Source organism: Mya arenaria, chromosome 6 (assembly GCF_026914265.1).
Source record: "Mya arenaria isolate MELC-2E11 chromosome 6, ASM2691426v1".
Classification (NCBI taxonomy): Eukaryota; Metazoa; Mollusca; class Bivalvia; order Myida; family Myidae; genus Mya; species Mya arenaria.
In genome coordinates, this window is record NC_069127.1 from 16,573,493 (window position 1) to 16,589,441 (window position 15,949).

The 15,949-nt window shown below is 39.0% G+C and overlaps 2 protein-coding genes across 2 annotated transcripts; one reads left to right on the forward strand and one right to left on the reverse strand.

Annotated features, from left to right (window-relative positions):
- Positions 1-3,716: 3,716 nt before the first annotated feature.
- LOC128237017 (uncharacterized) lies at positions 3,717-9,710 on the reverse strand. The gene is made up of 2 exons (XM_052952186.1): positions 9,517-9,710; positions 3,717-6,507 (listed from the first exon to the last, which is right to left on the reverse strand). The coding sequence occupies exons 1-2, from the start codon at positions 9,519-9,521 to the stop codon at positions 3,981-3,983; spliced, it is 2,532 nt and encodes an 843-aa protein (XP_052808146.1). The 5' UTR covers positions 9,522-9,710; the 3' UTR covers positions 3,717-3,980.
- A 2,995-nt stretch (positions 9,711-12,705) lies between these two features.
- On the forward strand, positions 12,706-13,635 carry LOC128236450 (C1q-related factor-like). The gene is made up of 2 exons (XM_052951311.1): positions 12,706-12,921; positions 13,094-13,635. Exons 1-2 carry the CDS (start codon positions 12,723-12,725, stop codon positions 13,537-13,539), a joined length of 645 nt encoding a protein of 214 aa, XP_052807271.1. The 5' UTR covers positions 12,706-12,722; the 3' UTR covers positions 13,540-13,635.
- The last annotated feature ends 2,314 nt before the right edge of the window (positions 13,636-15,949 follow it).

Below are 15,949 nucleotides of genomic sequence, written 5' to 3' on the forward strand. Positions count from 1 at the left end.
AGCTACTGCGGCCTTGTTTCTTATAGGAGCGCGCGGCCTGCTAAAACTATTTACCTGCTCGCGGTGTTCGAGTTACTAAACATAAGGTTTGATCTTGTACAGTAGCTTACAATGTCTTGTATATACATGTATGCACATCGCGGTCAGTTGACGCTAAAAGCCTGTATGTACTTTATAATCAGTTATTGTTTATCGCGTTGTTAATTCGTGGGTGCGGGTGCACCGGCTTGTATCGATATCTGGACTGCGATCGACCCGGATCAGTTGATTGACGAGATAATGACCACCGCCGGACACGCATCATTCCCACATACCATGTGTTATATACGGTGTATAGCGTTTGTTTCAGGTAACAACAACGCTATAATTAAACAAATACCGTGTTTTTTTATTTCATTTTCTGAATTGGTCAGATTGTATCTATATCTACATCATCACCTTGGTCAGTATAATTGTCGTCTGCATGACAAACTATTGCGCATTCTACTTAGTCAAATGTTTTTTTTGTTCATTACGAATGATGAACATAAAAACAACAATTTATGTAAATCAAACATGCCCATGAAAAGCGTTAATATTTGTTGTTGTCTTTTACTAAATATTGTACGAGAAAATGGTCTTCAGTTTAATTATATTTGCCGATATAGTGGCTCTTATACCAAGCAGGAATGATTTAATCAGTGTATTTTACAAAAAAAAACTTAAATGAACTACACGTGGAAACCACTGCTGTTTATCGTACCAAATGAACTGCAAGCGCTAAATTAAAGCTGTTTAACGTAACGATAAACTGCTAGTGAAAACCACGGTTGTTTATCGCACCAAATGAACTGCTCATGGAAAATAACTGTTTAACGTATAAAATGAACTGCACGTAAAAACCATAGTAGTTTCTCGTACTGAATTAACCACACGTTTAAATCTGCATGTGGTAACCATGGTGTTTATCGTACCAAATAAACTGCACGTGGAAACCTGCATGTGGTAACCATGGTGTTTATCGTAGCGAATACACTGCACATGGAAAGCTGCACTTGGTAACCATGGTGTTTATCGTACCAAATAAACTGCACGTGGAAACCTGCACTTGGTAACCATGGTGTTTATCGTACCAAATAAACTGAACGTGGAAACCTGCACTTGGTAACCATGGTGTTTATCGTACCAAATAAACTGCACGTGGAAACCTGCACTTGGTAACAATTGTGTTTATCATGCCGAATAAACTGAACGTGGAAACCTGCACTTGGTAACCATTTTGTTTATCATGCCGAATAAACTGAACGTGGAAACCTGCACGTGGTAACCATGGTGTTTATCGTACCAAATAAACTGAACGTGGAAACCTGCACGTGGTAACCATTGTGTTTATCATGCCGAATAAGCTGAACGTGGAAACCTGCACTTGGTAACCATTGTGTTTATCATGCCGAATAAGCTGAACGTGGAAACCTGCACGTGGTAACCATTGTGTTTATCATGCCGAATAAACTTAACGTGGAAACCTGCACTTGGTAACCATTGTGTTTATCATGCCGAATAAACTGAACGTGGAAACCTGCATGTGGTAACCATTGTGTTTATCATGCCGAATAAACTGAACGTGGAAACCTGCACTTGGTAACCATTGTGTTTATCATGCCGAATAAACTTAACGTGGAATCCTGCACTTGGTAACCATTGTGTTTATCATGCCGAATAAACTTAACATGGAAACCTGCACTTGGTAACCATGGTGTTTATCGTACCAAATAAACTGAACGTGGAAACCTGCACGTGGTAACCATTGTGTTTATCATGCCGAATAAGCTGAACGTGGAAACCTGCACGTGGTAACCATTGTGTTTATCATGCCGAATAAGCTGAACGTGGAAACCTGCATGTGGTTACCATTGTGTTTATCATGCCGAATAAACTGAACGTGGAAACCTGCATGTGGTAACCATTGTGTTTATCATGCCGAATAAACTGAACGTGGAAACCTGCATGTGGTAACCATTGTGTTTATCATGCCGAATAAACTGAACGTGGAAACCTGCACGTGGTAACCATTGTGTTTATCATGCCGAATAAACTGAACGTGGAAACCTGCATGTGGTAACCATTGTGTTTATCATGCCGAATAAACTGAACGTGGAAACCTGCATGTGGTAACCATTGTGTTTATCATGCCGAATAAACTGAACGTGGAAACCTGCATGTGGTAACCATGGTGTTAATCGTATTGAATAATCTGAAAATTATAGTTGTTCACGCACAAATAGACTGACTGTAGAAACCAACCGAACGAACTGCAAATGGAAACCATGATGGTTGATTAACGTACCGAATAAATTGAACGCGAAAAGGATGGTTGTTTATCGTACAAAACATACTGCATGTGAAAACCATGGTTGTTGAACAGACCAATTGAACTGATCGCGGAAACCATGGTTGTTTATTGTCCCTAATTTGCTGCACGTGGAAACCATGGTTGTTTAACGTACAAAATGAACTGCACGTGAACACTGTAGTTGTCTGATTGAACTGAACGCGAAAATGATGGTTGTTAAAACGTACTGAGTAACTGACCGCGGGATCGAATGTCATTTATCGTACCGAACTAATTGCACGTGGATAACGATGGTTGTTTAACGTACTGAATGAACTGCACGGGAACACATTGTTGTTAAAATGCAACCATCGCAACTCCCTCTAATGTATTTATCCAAAAGAACATTTCATTTTAACATGGTAGAAGAAAATTAATATGCATATATTATGTTCCTCGGTGAAGAATCCTAAAGCCGTCTCGCGATGTTTGGTACTCATTTTGGGGTTCCTATGGATTGGGATGCACTACCGAAGTTGCGCCCCTGAAGTGCGCCCATTGTACGTCCAATCCAGGCTCTGCATCTGATTGTTGAGTACCGCTATTACTATACTTACTGATTCATGTTAGCTTATGCCTACGTCACATTTGCTCTACGGATACGATGCGGTGGCCACGAGTTCGAGAGATACGTGCGGCGGCAGCAGAGGATTTGCGGTGGTCTTAGTTTCACTCTACGATGTATTCCTTTTTAACAGACCGTTTGGTTTTGCCGTAGGATTATAGAGCGGAGTTACAACATTTTTATTTCTAGGTTTCGCTGTGGCAATTAGACATGCCGTAGCCATGCCATAAAGCAATCACACGGTAACCATACTTCGGGCGGCGAACGGTGGCCTTGCGTTTGCCACACGGCTCCCGTACCTTCGCTGAACGCCATCCGTACGGCCCCCGTGACAGTCTGCGCCGTGCGTGGAGCAGGTATATAAACCATTTTTTTCATGCAGATACCTTGCGTGTGCCCTGGTATCAGTAGTCAAAAACTACGGTCGCCGGAGGACGGCCCTATGCGACCGAGCGTCATCAATTCAAAGGCAGTTTCAGTCTCCAAAATACGCCGTTCGTCTTCCGTATAGCGCTTGTGACTGCTGCAGGGATTGTTTTGTGCCCGAGGGAATAATGCCATATAATCAATATTGTGCGTAGATATTGTAGCCCGTCCGGCCGCCGCTGCAATTGTGACTGAGACAGTAGTATAAGTAGTAGTATAGATACGTCGAACGAATGTACAAGTAAAATCAACCAGTAATATGTTAAATCTCAAGCAATGTTTCCCTAGAAAATCTCTATAAAAATAACATTTCATTAAAAGGTTAAAGTCAGTAATAAACGATTACGATAAGTATGTGAATAAATACTTTTATTTGTAAAATGATAACGCACCAATTAATACATAAAAATCTGAAAAATGTGGCTCTCTATCTATTGAAAGCATACATACACAAGATTATTACAGTGACATTTTGAACGTCACTTTGTTAATATTTAGTCTTTGCAGAATTTGCAGTAGTTTCCCTTTGGTGGATTCGTAAGCGCACACACTGAAATGATGTTATAACATCGGACATTTCCACACATGTAAAGAAATCAACACGTTCTAGTTAGTTGATTACACACTCTGACTGTCTGTAGGCTGCATGTCCTCATCTCCGTCGCTACTCAAGCTCTCTCCGTCGTTATTGTCAACAATAAAGTCACTAAGCCCCGACCCACTCTGCGCCGCCGAAAGGGCGCGGTCTAGGGACTTACGTGCCGAATGTTCGGGCGAGTTCGCTTCGGATGAGTGCTGCGAACCGATTATATCAGTCTCAACAGCAACGTCACGTTTGCTGACGGCCTTTGGTGCGGTAGAAATTCCGTGAAGCCGTTTGCTGGCCTCGTTCCCGATAACAAGCATGGTGTTCTTGGCGCCATCATCGTGGCGCGAGGACATCGAGCAAAAACTCTCATCGAGTGCACGGTTTTCAAAGCGAGCTAACTCTGACCGATACGCGTCTAGTTTTGTACTCATCGTTGCCATAGAGTTGCCGTCCCTGGTATCATCTTTACGACGGCCGTGGCCTGGGTCTCGCCTCACCGGTGGTTCCTTATTTATTTTACCGTAGATGACCCGGGCGCGCTCGCTTGATCTAGTGTGATTCTGGAGCTGGTAGGGATTGTTTTTGTAAATGTGTACTGCACCGGGCTCAAACCTGAACGTAACATCCGGTTTCTTCGCCTCCCGTTCGCGGAAGAAGACGTCGTGTCTGGGTGGATTCGCCGGCGGGTGAGGCTGGTGTTTTGTGTCTAACTTGATGGAAGACGGCAGCGGTATACCTCGTAATCCCTCTGTGCGTGTGCGTTGCTGCCGTAAGTTATTTATTGTCGGGGCTTCCGGAATTCTCCCGAATTCGGCAAACACTTCTAAAGTATTGAACCTTTTAAGTGGTGTTTTGTTGCTCATTACAGACGAATTCGAGGATTTAGTGTCGGAAGTCCGACTTGATTGCGCGGTGGGTATTTTCGTTACTATTGGTTCGTGTTTTTCTCCAGCAATCATACCATCCATTACATCTAAATCAACATCACCGTCACTGTCACCATGCACAATATCCCCATTAGTATGTCCTAACTTCTCATGACGTTCAATCTCCATCAAAGTTTTCTTAAGGTGCGTTGGTTTTCTACTTTTCGGGGCTGACTTAGCTAGAGCTAGGTTAACTATTGCGGCTTTGGTTGTTTCACGGTCGCCACTGGACGCTTCGGCGTCCTGTTCAGGATCACCTTCGGAAAATATGATTGGTGAGTTGTTCCTCATGTGGATAATGTCGCTCGCCTCGCGCATCATGTTAAGCCGTTCTGTATACTCTTCATAATTACTTATCCCACTTTGTCTCAGTCTCGACCCGTGCTCACGCTCATACGCGTCAAAACTATCATTCATGTACACGGTTTTCATTCCCTTTGCCGTCGGGATCTCAATATAATGTTTCCTGGACCTAGCCCGTTTATCGGCATCTAGTCTAGGCTTGGCCTTGGTGAGGGCTAGAGTGGTAAGGGAGCGGTGCTGGAGCGCCATGCGTGGCAGTTCATCCTCCCGTGACGGCCGCTCTACGTCCGACAACTCCCGGGTCTTCAGGTGGTGAACGGACTTCAGGTGCATTTTGTATCGGTCCTTGTCGTACTGCAAATGCTTCCCGAATGAATCTACTCTTAATTCTAAATATGTGTTTGGTATTCGAGTCATTTTAGAACCTAGAAACACATTAACACTTTGATTAGGAAAGTTGACTTTGCGATTTCGTCTTCTTTGAAACTCGTTTAACCTTTCCCTTATGGTGTTTTCCATTAAAGCGCGCTGTGCTTTATCAAAGACTTCATTGGGCATTTCTGAAAACCACTTATCCAACTTTGAATCTGATGTTGATAACTCCTCGTTAATGCGTAATAAATTTTTGCCGAGTTTGTCCGTGTTAACTGGCGGTTCCTTTAATTCGCCCCCGTCCTTGTGTTTCTCTGTAAGGTCCGGCAGCTCCAGTTTCTCCTTATCACGAGTATCACCATCCTTGTCAGGATGTCCAGTCCCCGCAGTGGGCAGCCGAGGTAAATTCACATTATTTTCCTGTTCTCTCAACTTCTGTGAACAAGCTCGGAAGTCGTCAATGCTTGTGTTATGCCTATTTAGTAGAATGACGTCAAGTTTTCGATCCCCATTTTGCATGTTCGACACAGGCTGAGCTTTATGTCCGAATCTGCCAGTTTTTGTTTGATCTATATCGTTCATACTTAATGTTCTCGGTAGATTTGGAAAATGTCCAGTTGTTTTGGAAGCTCTTGCTAGCTCCTGCTTAAGTCTGACCGCTAAATCCTCGATTGATTTTGTTCTATGTGACAGTATATTATACATTTCGCGTGGATTTGTAAGGTCACGGGCCGTGCTTTCAATATCGTGCGTAAACAGGCCGGGGTTGCTACGCGCAAGTAGTTCCTGTGGAGTAATACCCACAGTTTGGCGCCCCTTGTCAGTCATGATTGTGTTCTCAACTCGCTTTACCAGCAGGTCAAAGTCAATGTCCGTGGCCGGAAGTGACGATTGCGTTTGCGGCTGAGGGGCAACGCGATCTACATGTCTGGACTTGGGGCCCACGGTCAGCGCCCTGAAATGAAATTAAATATTACTTTGATACGGCACTCGAATTATTATTGAGATTGAGAAATAATGCAAAAAACATATTTCTAGAATTTACATTTCCGTAAATGTGAGTTGGTTTTAAAAAAGAACATTTCAACCTTATGTTGAATGCGTTAGTAACGCATTTTAAAAGTGTGGACTTTAAAGACAATATCTGATAATATATCAACATTTGTTAAAGGGTTCCAGCCCTCAGTATATTATATTCATCACTCCTAATGATTTGCCGCAAATTATTTCGTAATAAAAAAAATCGTAAAAAGTGCATTTACAAACTATTAACGAGTTCCTATTGTAGCAAAACGCAATTAAATTTACGCTTAACATATATTGCAATACTTTACTATAATTATCAGTCGAACTATTAAACTGGTCTGTTATGAAAGTAAATTGTGTATTGGAGAGTTGCGTGTGAAACATTGGATGGTGCAAACCGCGAACGCAATCACGTTAATCGGTTAATCCAAAGGTCATTTTTCGGCCTTCAAGTGGTCCAAAGAGCAACACTAATATTTGCACTTGTTCTGAATAATATGGATATTCGTTTAGTTATCCACAATGGAATATTGTATGGTTAATCAGTGTTTTATAAAGAAATATTGATATCATTTAAACTCTATATATAATTTAATTTTACTTAACATTTAGAGTTGCATCGGTTTCATTAATATTGAACAAAATGGTGGACTTGCACTTGTATTAGCTGAATATGTTACAAAGTGTATCAAACTTTTATCTTATATGCTTCTATCAGGAATTGATGTTTCTTGCCATTTTTTCATCGTCTTTACAAATCGGAAAAAGATTGTCCTTAGTTACTAAGGCGATTCATTGTTAACGCAAATGCCTTCGCCAAAGGGTTCTACGATGTATTATGATTTAATTATTAGGAAAGTTTCGCCAACTTCCACGTAGTGTTTTATTAGGTGGTCGTTCACGCATGCGCAGTGGCTAGTATAGAGGCATTCGCGCCAAACACTTAGATAGTTATTAGCTATATAAGCTGCGCCTGGCTTATTCCCATTAAATGGTCTAGTAAAGCCAAGTAAACAATGACTCTTACATTGTCTGGAGTCACTGTTATTTTTCGTTATTGAAGTTAAGACCGATGTGTGATTCTTTAATAAAAAGCTGATCTTGATTTATATATTAACAAAAAATAAAAATATAAGGCAACATGGATTCATTCTAATTGACCAAAACATTAACAATCCAAGCAATCTAAATTCAAACCTGAGATTAAACTTAATGTTATTGCATTTTTTTAGATATTTCTCCTGCGTGCGTACACATATCAAGTGATATTTGCGAATGCCGAAGAGGCCATTATTTACAAGGAATTAATCGTTTAAAGGTGCACTCTTACTCCCAAATAAGATGTACCACAATTAATACAAGTTTTAATTAACCCAAAATGTTAAATAAATATCGAAAACAGTGGTTCTGATGAGGGTACTGTGTTTAACTTGTAAGATAGGTGCAGAAAACACGGAATTCCTACCTTGTGAAACTATAATTAATCGCTGTAAATATTTTAGCACTCACCAATCATTTAATATTTGTGGGTTTTCCGCTATTAAATACACGGCTATAATCTTGTTATCAGTAAGTAATATTTTATTTAGTAAGGAGTTTATGGACTCAAAATTAATGTTTGTTGTACATGTACTGGTTTTAAATAAGAGTGTCACTTTAAATATAATTTAATCTTGAAACCAAATGAATTTGTTTACAATCGATACGATAAATCGTACATGTTGTTGTTTTGAAGATCAATTCTTTTCCAGGTGTAAATATTTAATGCATTTATGAACAAATCTCTTCGTTAAAACTGCGTTATGGGCTCGTTTGTCAAACAGTATATATTCCTTTAATTCCTCCGTCGAAAAGTAATTTGCACATAATTCAAAAAACAGACTGATTCGTGTAAAACTATAAATAATGACCTACCTGTATTTAATCCAAATATTTCACTCTTGTATGTTTTAAATAGAAACATAATTGTGATTAGAACCTAAGACACAAACTATATAGATGATCTTTAAATAGCTGTTCTTAAACACTTACTTCGTTGACACTTGAACCCATGTAATGGTGGCTGTTAGAACAGCTATTAGGGGAAGAAGCGCCGGGTATGTTGACAGAGCACTCGGCTGATAAATTTTATGATTTTGATAATTCATTACCGATTTCAATACAGCATAAAGTTTTCAATTATTTGACAAAATAATTCTATACGCCGATGGAAAGGAAACAATTAAAATCGTTTCATACAAAAGTGCCCGCTAATGTTTCGTTGCTGCCAAAACAAACAAGCTACCGTTCATCAATACCCTGGTATTGTTGTGTACAAATGAAGCCGTAAATCTATTCTAAATCATGCAAACAATTAATTCATAGATTCTGTACGTAACATAGACTGCCAAGTCTCTGCATAACAATTAAAACTTATAAAATGATAAGTTATGAAAAAGAAAGTTGATTCTCTATCGTCTGGCATATATGGACATGTAAATAGCAGTCTTTGTCAACTGTTGACAAAAATGGTATATTTGTATTTTAATATAAACGTATATTACATATCCTTATATTTCGATGTTCGCCTATTCTCTCTGATATTTAACGGATGAAAAGGATATTGAATTACTCACAATTTCAAATAGAATGTTTATAATTGAATTTTAAGGCATATCCCCTGTAATTTTTCAACATCTCTCCTATAAAACGATCATTTTAAGCAATGTTCATAGAATGGATTTCTTTCTTAAATGTTATGATTTGATTCAGTGGGCCTATTGCCACTCCCTTAGTGTATATCTAAATATTTCTGAGAATACGTATTTTAAAACATAGTAATGACAAACTATATAGAGTACAATGTAGAGTATAGTAGCATGTTTAAGATATAAACACCAAATAAACGCTTTAAAATCAAATCAATTAAAAAACTAAATCTTTCTTATACCATACTTACATCATTCAAAACATTTACATCCAATTCACACGGCTATAATGGTAAATACCGATCCAAACATATTGGGTACCGGTTATTTATGGGTTCTTAGATGATGCACTTTTGTGATTAATCCAATCGGGTACAGTGTGTTTGCTTAGCTTATATTAATAAAACTGGATTAGTGAACACACTTCACGATCAGAAGTTAGATCACGGAGTCATTATATAAGACACAATGGATATTAACCGTCGATTATTAAAATCTTGTTCAGTAATTTCTCCAATACAGTTTAAGCAACCATGCAGCTAACGGGATAAAAGCCTTTCGTTTTGAAATCAATGAATGTAAACAAAAGAAAGTGAAATCCATTTACATTTAAATGTAATAGATATGGTTTCGTTTTTAAGTTTATTATGTGGCAATTGTAATCACTTCGCAATCGTTTTAAAGAAATGAAAGAATGGTCCTTGATCTGAGATATTGAGAGCGGCTAAATGACTTGGATCTCTGTCAAGCACCTTGACAGGCTAATTAAATTATGTGAAATCATTTTTTGTATTAAATCACAGTCGTAGCACTAATTTTCTTTTTTATAATTGTTTTCGTTGGATCCATGTAGTGTTTATTCAATCATTCATATCACGTTTGTGATTCAGTATGTACAAGATAGAATAGAACCTTGCCGACGGACATGCATAACAACATCACTCTGCTCCGACAAACAAACAAATAAAGATATATACTACATGTAGTACATATATATCTAAATAGACGAGTTTCGACATACAAGCCGTTGTAAGGTCACTATGGTTGCATAGTGTAGGATATATTTCACTTATTGCAATACAGTGCTTAAGTGGGTCGGGGGGGGGGGCTTAAAATTAGAATGGTTCAAAAATAAGGACTAGATCAAATTTTACGAAATAATACTTGATATATAGCAAAGGCTGAAAGACAGCAAAAAACAATAAATGTACCCCTTTCAAGACATGGAGTAGAGGACATTAAGTTATCTTCCCGTGAAATGGTTAACATGGGCCTGACAAACAGCTTTTTATTTCGAAAATCATCAAGTGATTCAATGGTTATTTAAGAATGTGATGGGCTCCAGTCACAGCAAAGGTGCTGACAATATTGGATAGTCCACTTGTGGACATGACAAGTCAATCAGTTCACTTTTAATAGGATTTTATTTCATGAGTAATTAGTATAACATTATTTTTTAATCAAGGATTACCTGATAATGCGACGAAACAAAACCTAAACAAACATGTGGGCGGGGCAAAGCTTTAACTGGCGACTTGTCATTTGTATAGATGTATACATATATAGTATAACGTAACATAATAGAGCATTCGGGAGAAATGGCTTTTCCATCGTCTTCAGAGTTTCTGGAATTAACATCTTCTGGTACACAATATGTCAACAATTTCTTTATTCGTATTCGATACCACTTGACCCTATTTTCCAACTCTGGAAGTCGTGGGTAATTTTATGAGAGTTAAGCCAGACCTTCACTTGTTCACCCGGCGAACATTCAAGGGATGCCCTTAATGGCGACAGTGAACTAATGTCGACACTGTTATCCGAGTCTAGAATGTTACCACGTCTTTTTACAGAATGTGACATATCCCAATTTGTTCATCGGTATATAGTTTGTTTTACTATTCTCATACCGCAAACAAAGCGTCCGATTCCTTCAACGAGGTTGTCAGTGTATTCGTGTTAGTTTAGCCAGTGAAGCAATGTGATCTTGGTTCTTTTCTAGGAATTAAATGGGGGCAAATTTCCTTTCCTAACAAATGCATTTTTTGTAGGTCACCATGTGAAGCGATTAATGGCTGATAATACTGAATGTCTTCTCCTTTGTTTTGAGCAATCTCATCAACATTGAGGAGTCGCCGCCGCTTGCTACCTACTCCAATATTAAATACAACAGTTCTGCTAATATCACTGGAATACTTCTTTAGCAGCACTAGGACGGTGTTTGGAGATCTTACAATGGTCTTGGTTGTGTCCGTATCTTTATCTCTGATGTGCATACAGTGTAATATAATTTGAGTGTTTGCCACTTCTTGGGATTAACCCCCCCCCCCCCCGCCTCAATTGGGAATTATTTAAATATTTCAAAACAGTCAAGTAGTGTGCGACTATAATACATTTATCTCCAAGGATATAGTAGACAGCGAGCTCGAAGCTTTTCTGCATATCAGTCAGTTTTCAGCTGGCAGAACAGTAGATGTAGCAGTTGGGTTTTGATGTCATTGTTGCCCATAAAAGCCCTCCAGTTCTAAGGAGTTCTTGTTTTTGGGCCAGATATCAACACTATAAGCGTAGACCCCCTTTTTGCGTTCAAATGACTTGATTGACTTTGAGTTATAGGTATCGATTACAAAGTCAACAATACCCTGTTTGGGAAGCTGATTGAAGACAAGACTCAGCCAGCTCTTCAGCTGTATCAGGCACCGATGAGGTGTTGGTTCGAGTAAATACATCAATTTTGCCTTGTCGGTTTTGACAGGCATTCTGTTCAGATGCTAAAGAGCAAGGACCAACGGGAAAGGGCTGTGTTAGCTCAAGAGCATTGGCATGCTGCACTGACAGAAGCAGCAACTGCCCGAAGTATTTTGCTATGCTTTTATCCGAGATAATTTGCTCCGAGTACTTCGAGCAGTTTCGGTGGCCTAAGTTGAAGCGAAGATTTTCGGTTTGATACGTTTTTTATTTGACTGTATAGCAACAGGTTGTTCACGATCCGATTGATAATGGACTACATGTATTCTATAGCTGCCTGGTCCGTTTTATTGAGTACGAGTTAAATATCTCTATTTCATATGCCATTTTGCAAAATTCCGTTGAGAAGTAATATTCACCATTTCATGCGGTTTGACTTATTAGGAAACCTACAGAACTAAACGTCGATGATTTTCCAACTTTTTACATCATATACGTTCATTGTACATGGAATAATGAATATGATTATGATGATGGTGATGATGATGATGATGATGATTAGGAGGAGGAGGAAGAGGAGAAGGAGGTGATTGGAGGAGGAGGAGATCATTAATACTGTTTAAATACGGATATCGGGCCATGTTGAAGCTACCCATGGACTAGCTAAATACCAGGGTAGTTTAGTAGTATGTCACATAAATGTAAAGTATAAACCTTTATCTTTTGCTCTATCCTTTCATTAGTTTAACTTGTCAGTTTTATAGACAAGATGACTACAATAACTTTCACATTGGGCGTTAGATTCCTGCAAATGGTTCTCCTGATGGTCGCTTGTATGTCCTTGGCTGAAGGATTTGTTATGGATGGAGCTAATACGACACTACAGGCACGCGTGCAGGACCTGGAGTCCATGTTGGTCGGTGTGGACGGCCGTCTTGCTGCACTGGAGGCGTTCCAGTCCGAGTGTGGTAAGTGTACGTTCGTGTATGTGTTTTATGGAGTACTGTACCACATTGTGTTTGTTTGTATCAATTCTGGCGTTATGTTCACATCGCATTTTCTAATTCGAATACAACGCCATTTTCCACCCATGTAATGCCTACCGGGTCATTTCGTCTTATTTGTTATTTCATGCTACAGGTTGCAAAGGTAGTGTAGCAGTTCACTCAGCTTTTATGGCAACAATGGCGAACAGCTTGGAACATTGCACAAAGAATCAGGCCGTCATCTTCGAGGATGTCAAGCTAAATATCGGAAATGGCTACGACAACAGACATGGAATATTTAGGGCTTCGGTCGCTGGATCCTACGCCTTTACCACAACTCTGTCAAGGCCACCAAACTTTTCATACCACGTTGCCTTTGTCCAGAACGTAGCAACCAATGAGATATCGTACTTGTACGCAGATCCGATAAATATGTGGGTAGAAAGGTCGACTACCGTGTTAACCCACATGGCGGCGGGGGACGAGATATGGATGGTCTGCATTAGCGACTCTCATATTACGGGCAATCTTAACCACTATGCGGAGGGCGCCGGCGACTTCCATTCACACATTTCGGGTTTCCTCGTCGGCGCGGATTGACACCATGTCATAAGTGACCAGGTGCTGGACGCTGGTCTGTTGTCAGTTTATTTTAGAATCAGAAATGTGTGATTTGTAAGCTAGGACAAATAGTAAATGTTGTGAAACGTTGTGTTTGTTTTTCTTAAAACTATTGTTTTATTAAAGCACTCACAGTGAGGGCGGTGTCCTGAAATTCAATGTTGATATTTATGTAGTGAACAATCTACAGTATTGTTCATTTTCGGGCTGTCAAGTCACGTAAAGTGTATTACTTTCAATGAACTCAAAGGGTTATTTTAAATGATATGAACAGCGTTTCGAAATAGGTCAAGCCCAGCCGGCGCATCCCAAAACGTTGGTTGGGCAATCGAAAGCACTATAAAAAAACAAGAGGCCCAAAAGGGCCTATGCTGTACTGGCATGGCTTTTGTGGTCACATCAATCCAGAGCATGTATGTATGAGAAAGGCAACAGACATATAGTTTATGTTTTGTGTTTGGGTTACCTGAAAACGTAGCACGTTCAACATCTGAGCCCAGAAAGTATTGTAAGCAGATTAGTTGCAAGAGCTATTTTAATATGTGCCAAGTAAAAGTCATCTGACAAAAAAAATGCTTTCAAAACTGTACTCATAGTAAAATTTTCTGTAGTTTTAAAAGTTAAAAAAGTTGGTCAAAAGGTCAAAGTCAAGGGCATCCTAGGACAACATTGATCAATTTGAACAAACATTCACAATCAATTGTGCTGAGATGGATGCACGAACACACAAAAAGATTTTCAAACCTTTCCAGATTTATGTTTACCAAACCTGTGAACCCTGGGTGTGGCCATTAATGACACCAGGTGCATAACTTAAACATTCACAACCAATTTTGTTAAGATGAATGCGCAAACTACAGAACTTAAAGCTAAAAAATGGCCTTTGGGCTTTCAACAAGAACAAGGCAGAGTAATTCACAAAATCAACTGCAGAAGCAAAAAGCAAATTGTCTCTCAAAATCCTAGACTTGCAAATTGTCTCCCTTAACTCTAGACTTGAATTTACTTGGCTAAAAATAGTATTCGCTCATGCAGACCTTGCTAAAAATAGAAAGCATTATCTAGATACTGTATAAGTTTCATCGAGATACAATCAAAACTGAAGACTGTATCGTGTTCACAAGCAATTGTTAACAGACGCACGAACGCACGGACGCACATACTACGTACACATTACCATCGCATAAGCTCTTCTGGCCTTTGGCCAGTAGAGCTAAAAACTCGGATGGAATCCCCATTTGAATTGGTATTATTATAGCCCGTATGATATAGAGACACGTGGACATTGTCAGAATTGGCATGTTAAATGTCAACGAACTTATTCATATATCTTTTGATGATAAAAAATTAACCTGTTGTTAAAAAATTAACCTGTAGTTAATCAATTCAAACATTTGAAACATTTAAGAAGACGTGCTTAACCATTTTTTTAATTATGTAAAATGAGTGCCTTCAACGCCAAGATATGTGAGGATGTTTCAATTACTAAATGATATTCAGAACACGACTGCCGCAGTTCACAATCGTATTACACTGGATTTGTCATAATTATGTGGTTTTCAGGCTTAATAAAAAATCATACATTCAAAAATAATAACTAGAATGTTAAAACAGTATTTGTAAACTGGGCGTCTAGATTAACACATATCAAGTCAAATATAAAATATTTCATTAAAAAGACACCCAGCCGGAGATATATCAATTCGAAAGACTGCGAGCAGTGCCTTTTCCAATTGTACGAACACTATATAGGGTCTCAAGGCATCAATATTTAACATTACCACCCCGCTTCGGGTGTGGAACGTCGTCAAATTTAAAGACGTTAAAATATGGTACCAGTTACTGGTTAAACCCACGGAAGTTACTTCATGTGAATTTACATCAAGCGCGTTAAAGAACCAAGACGTCTCTTCACCAAGAGCTAGGGTATCTCACCCATGTTTCTTGTACATGAACCTCACTCTGTTTCTTCAACTCATCTAAGATCTTGATTTGACCTGGGAATTACAGTCACATCCATCTCATGTTACTTATGGCATTTGAATACAAGTTAATCCGTGATGGCACCATGGCGGCGTCAAGCCATAATGCAGCAAATAGGCGAGGGCAGACCTTGATAAACTCAAATAAACAAACATAATTAACATCATCACCAAGGGAATTACCAGCTGATTTTGACAATGTGATGTGATCAATTATTTCAGTTTGGAACTGAATCAGCCATCATTTTAATGTGTCAAACATCTGGCCAAGAATTTTCTGCAAACATTTCTTATCACAGTTTGTATTTATACTCTTTATTTAAACTGAAATGAGACATACATTTTTGTAATCTTTGAAGGACCTTTTTAAAATGATATCAAAATAAATATGGAGTCACTGAACATTC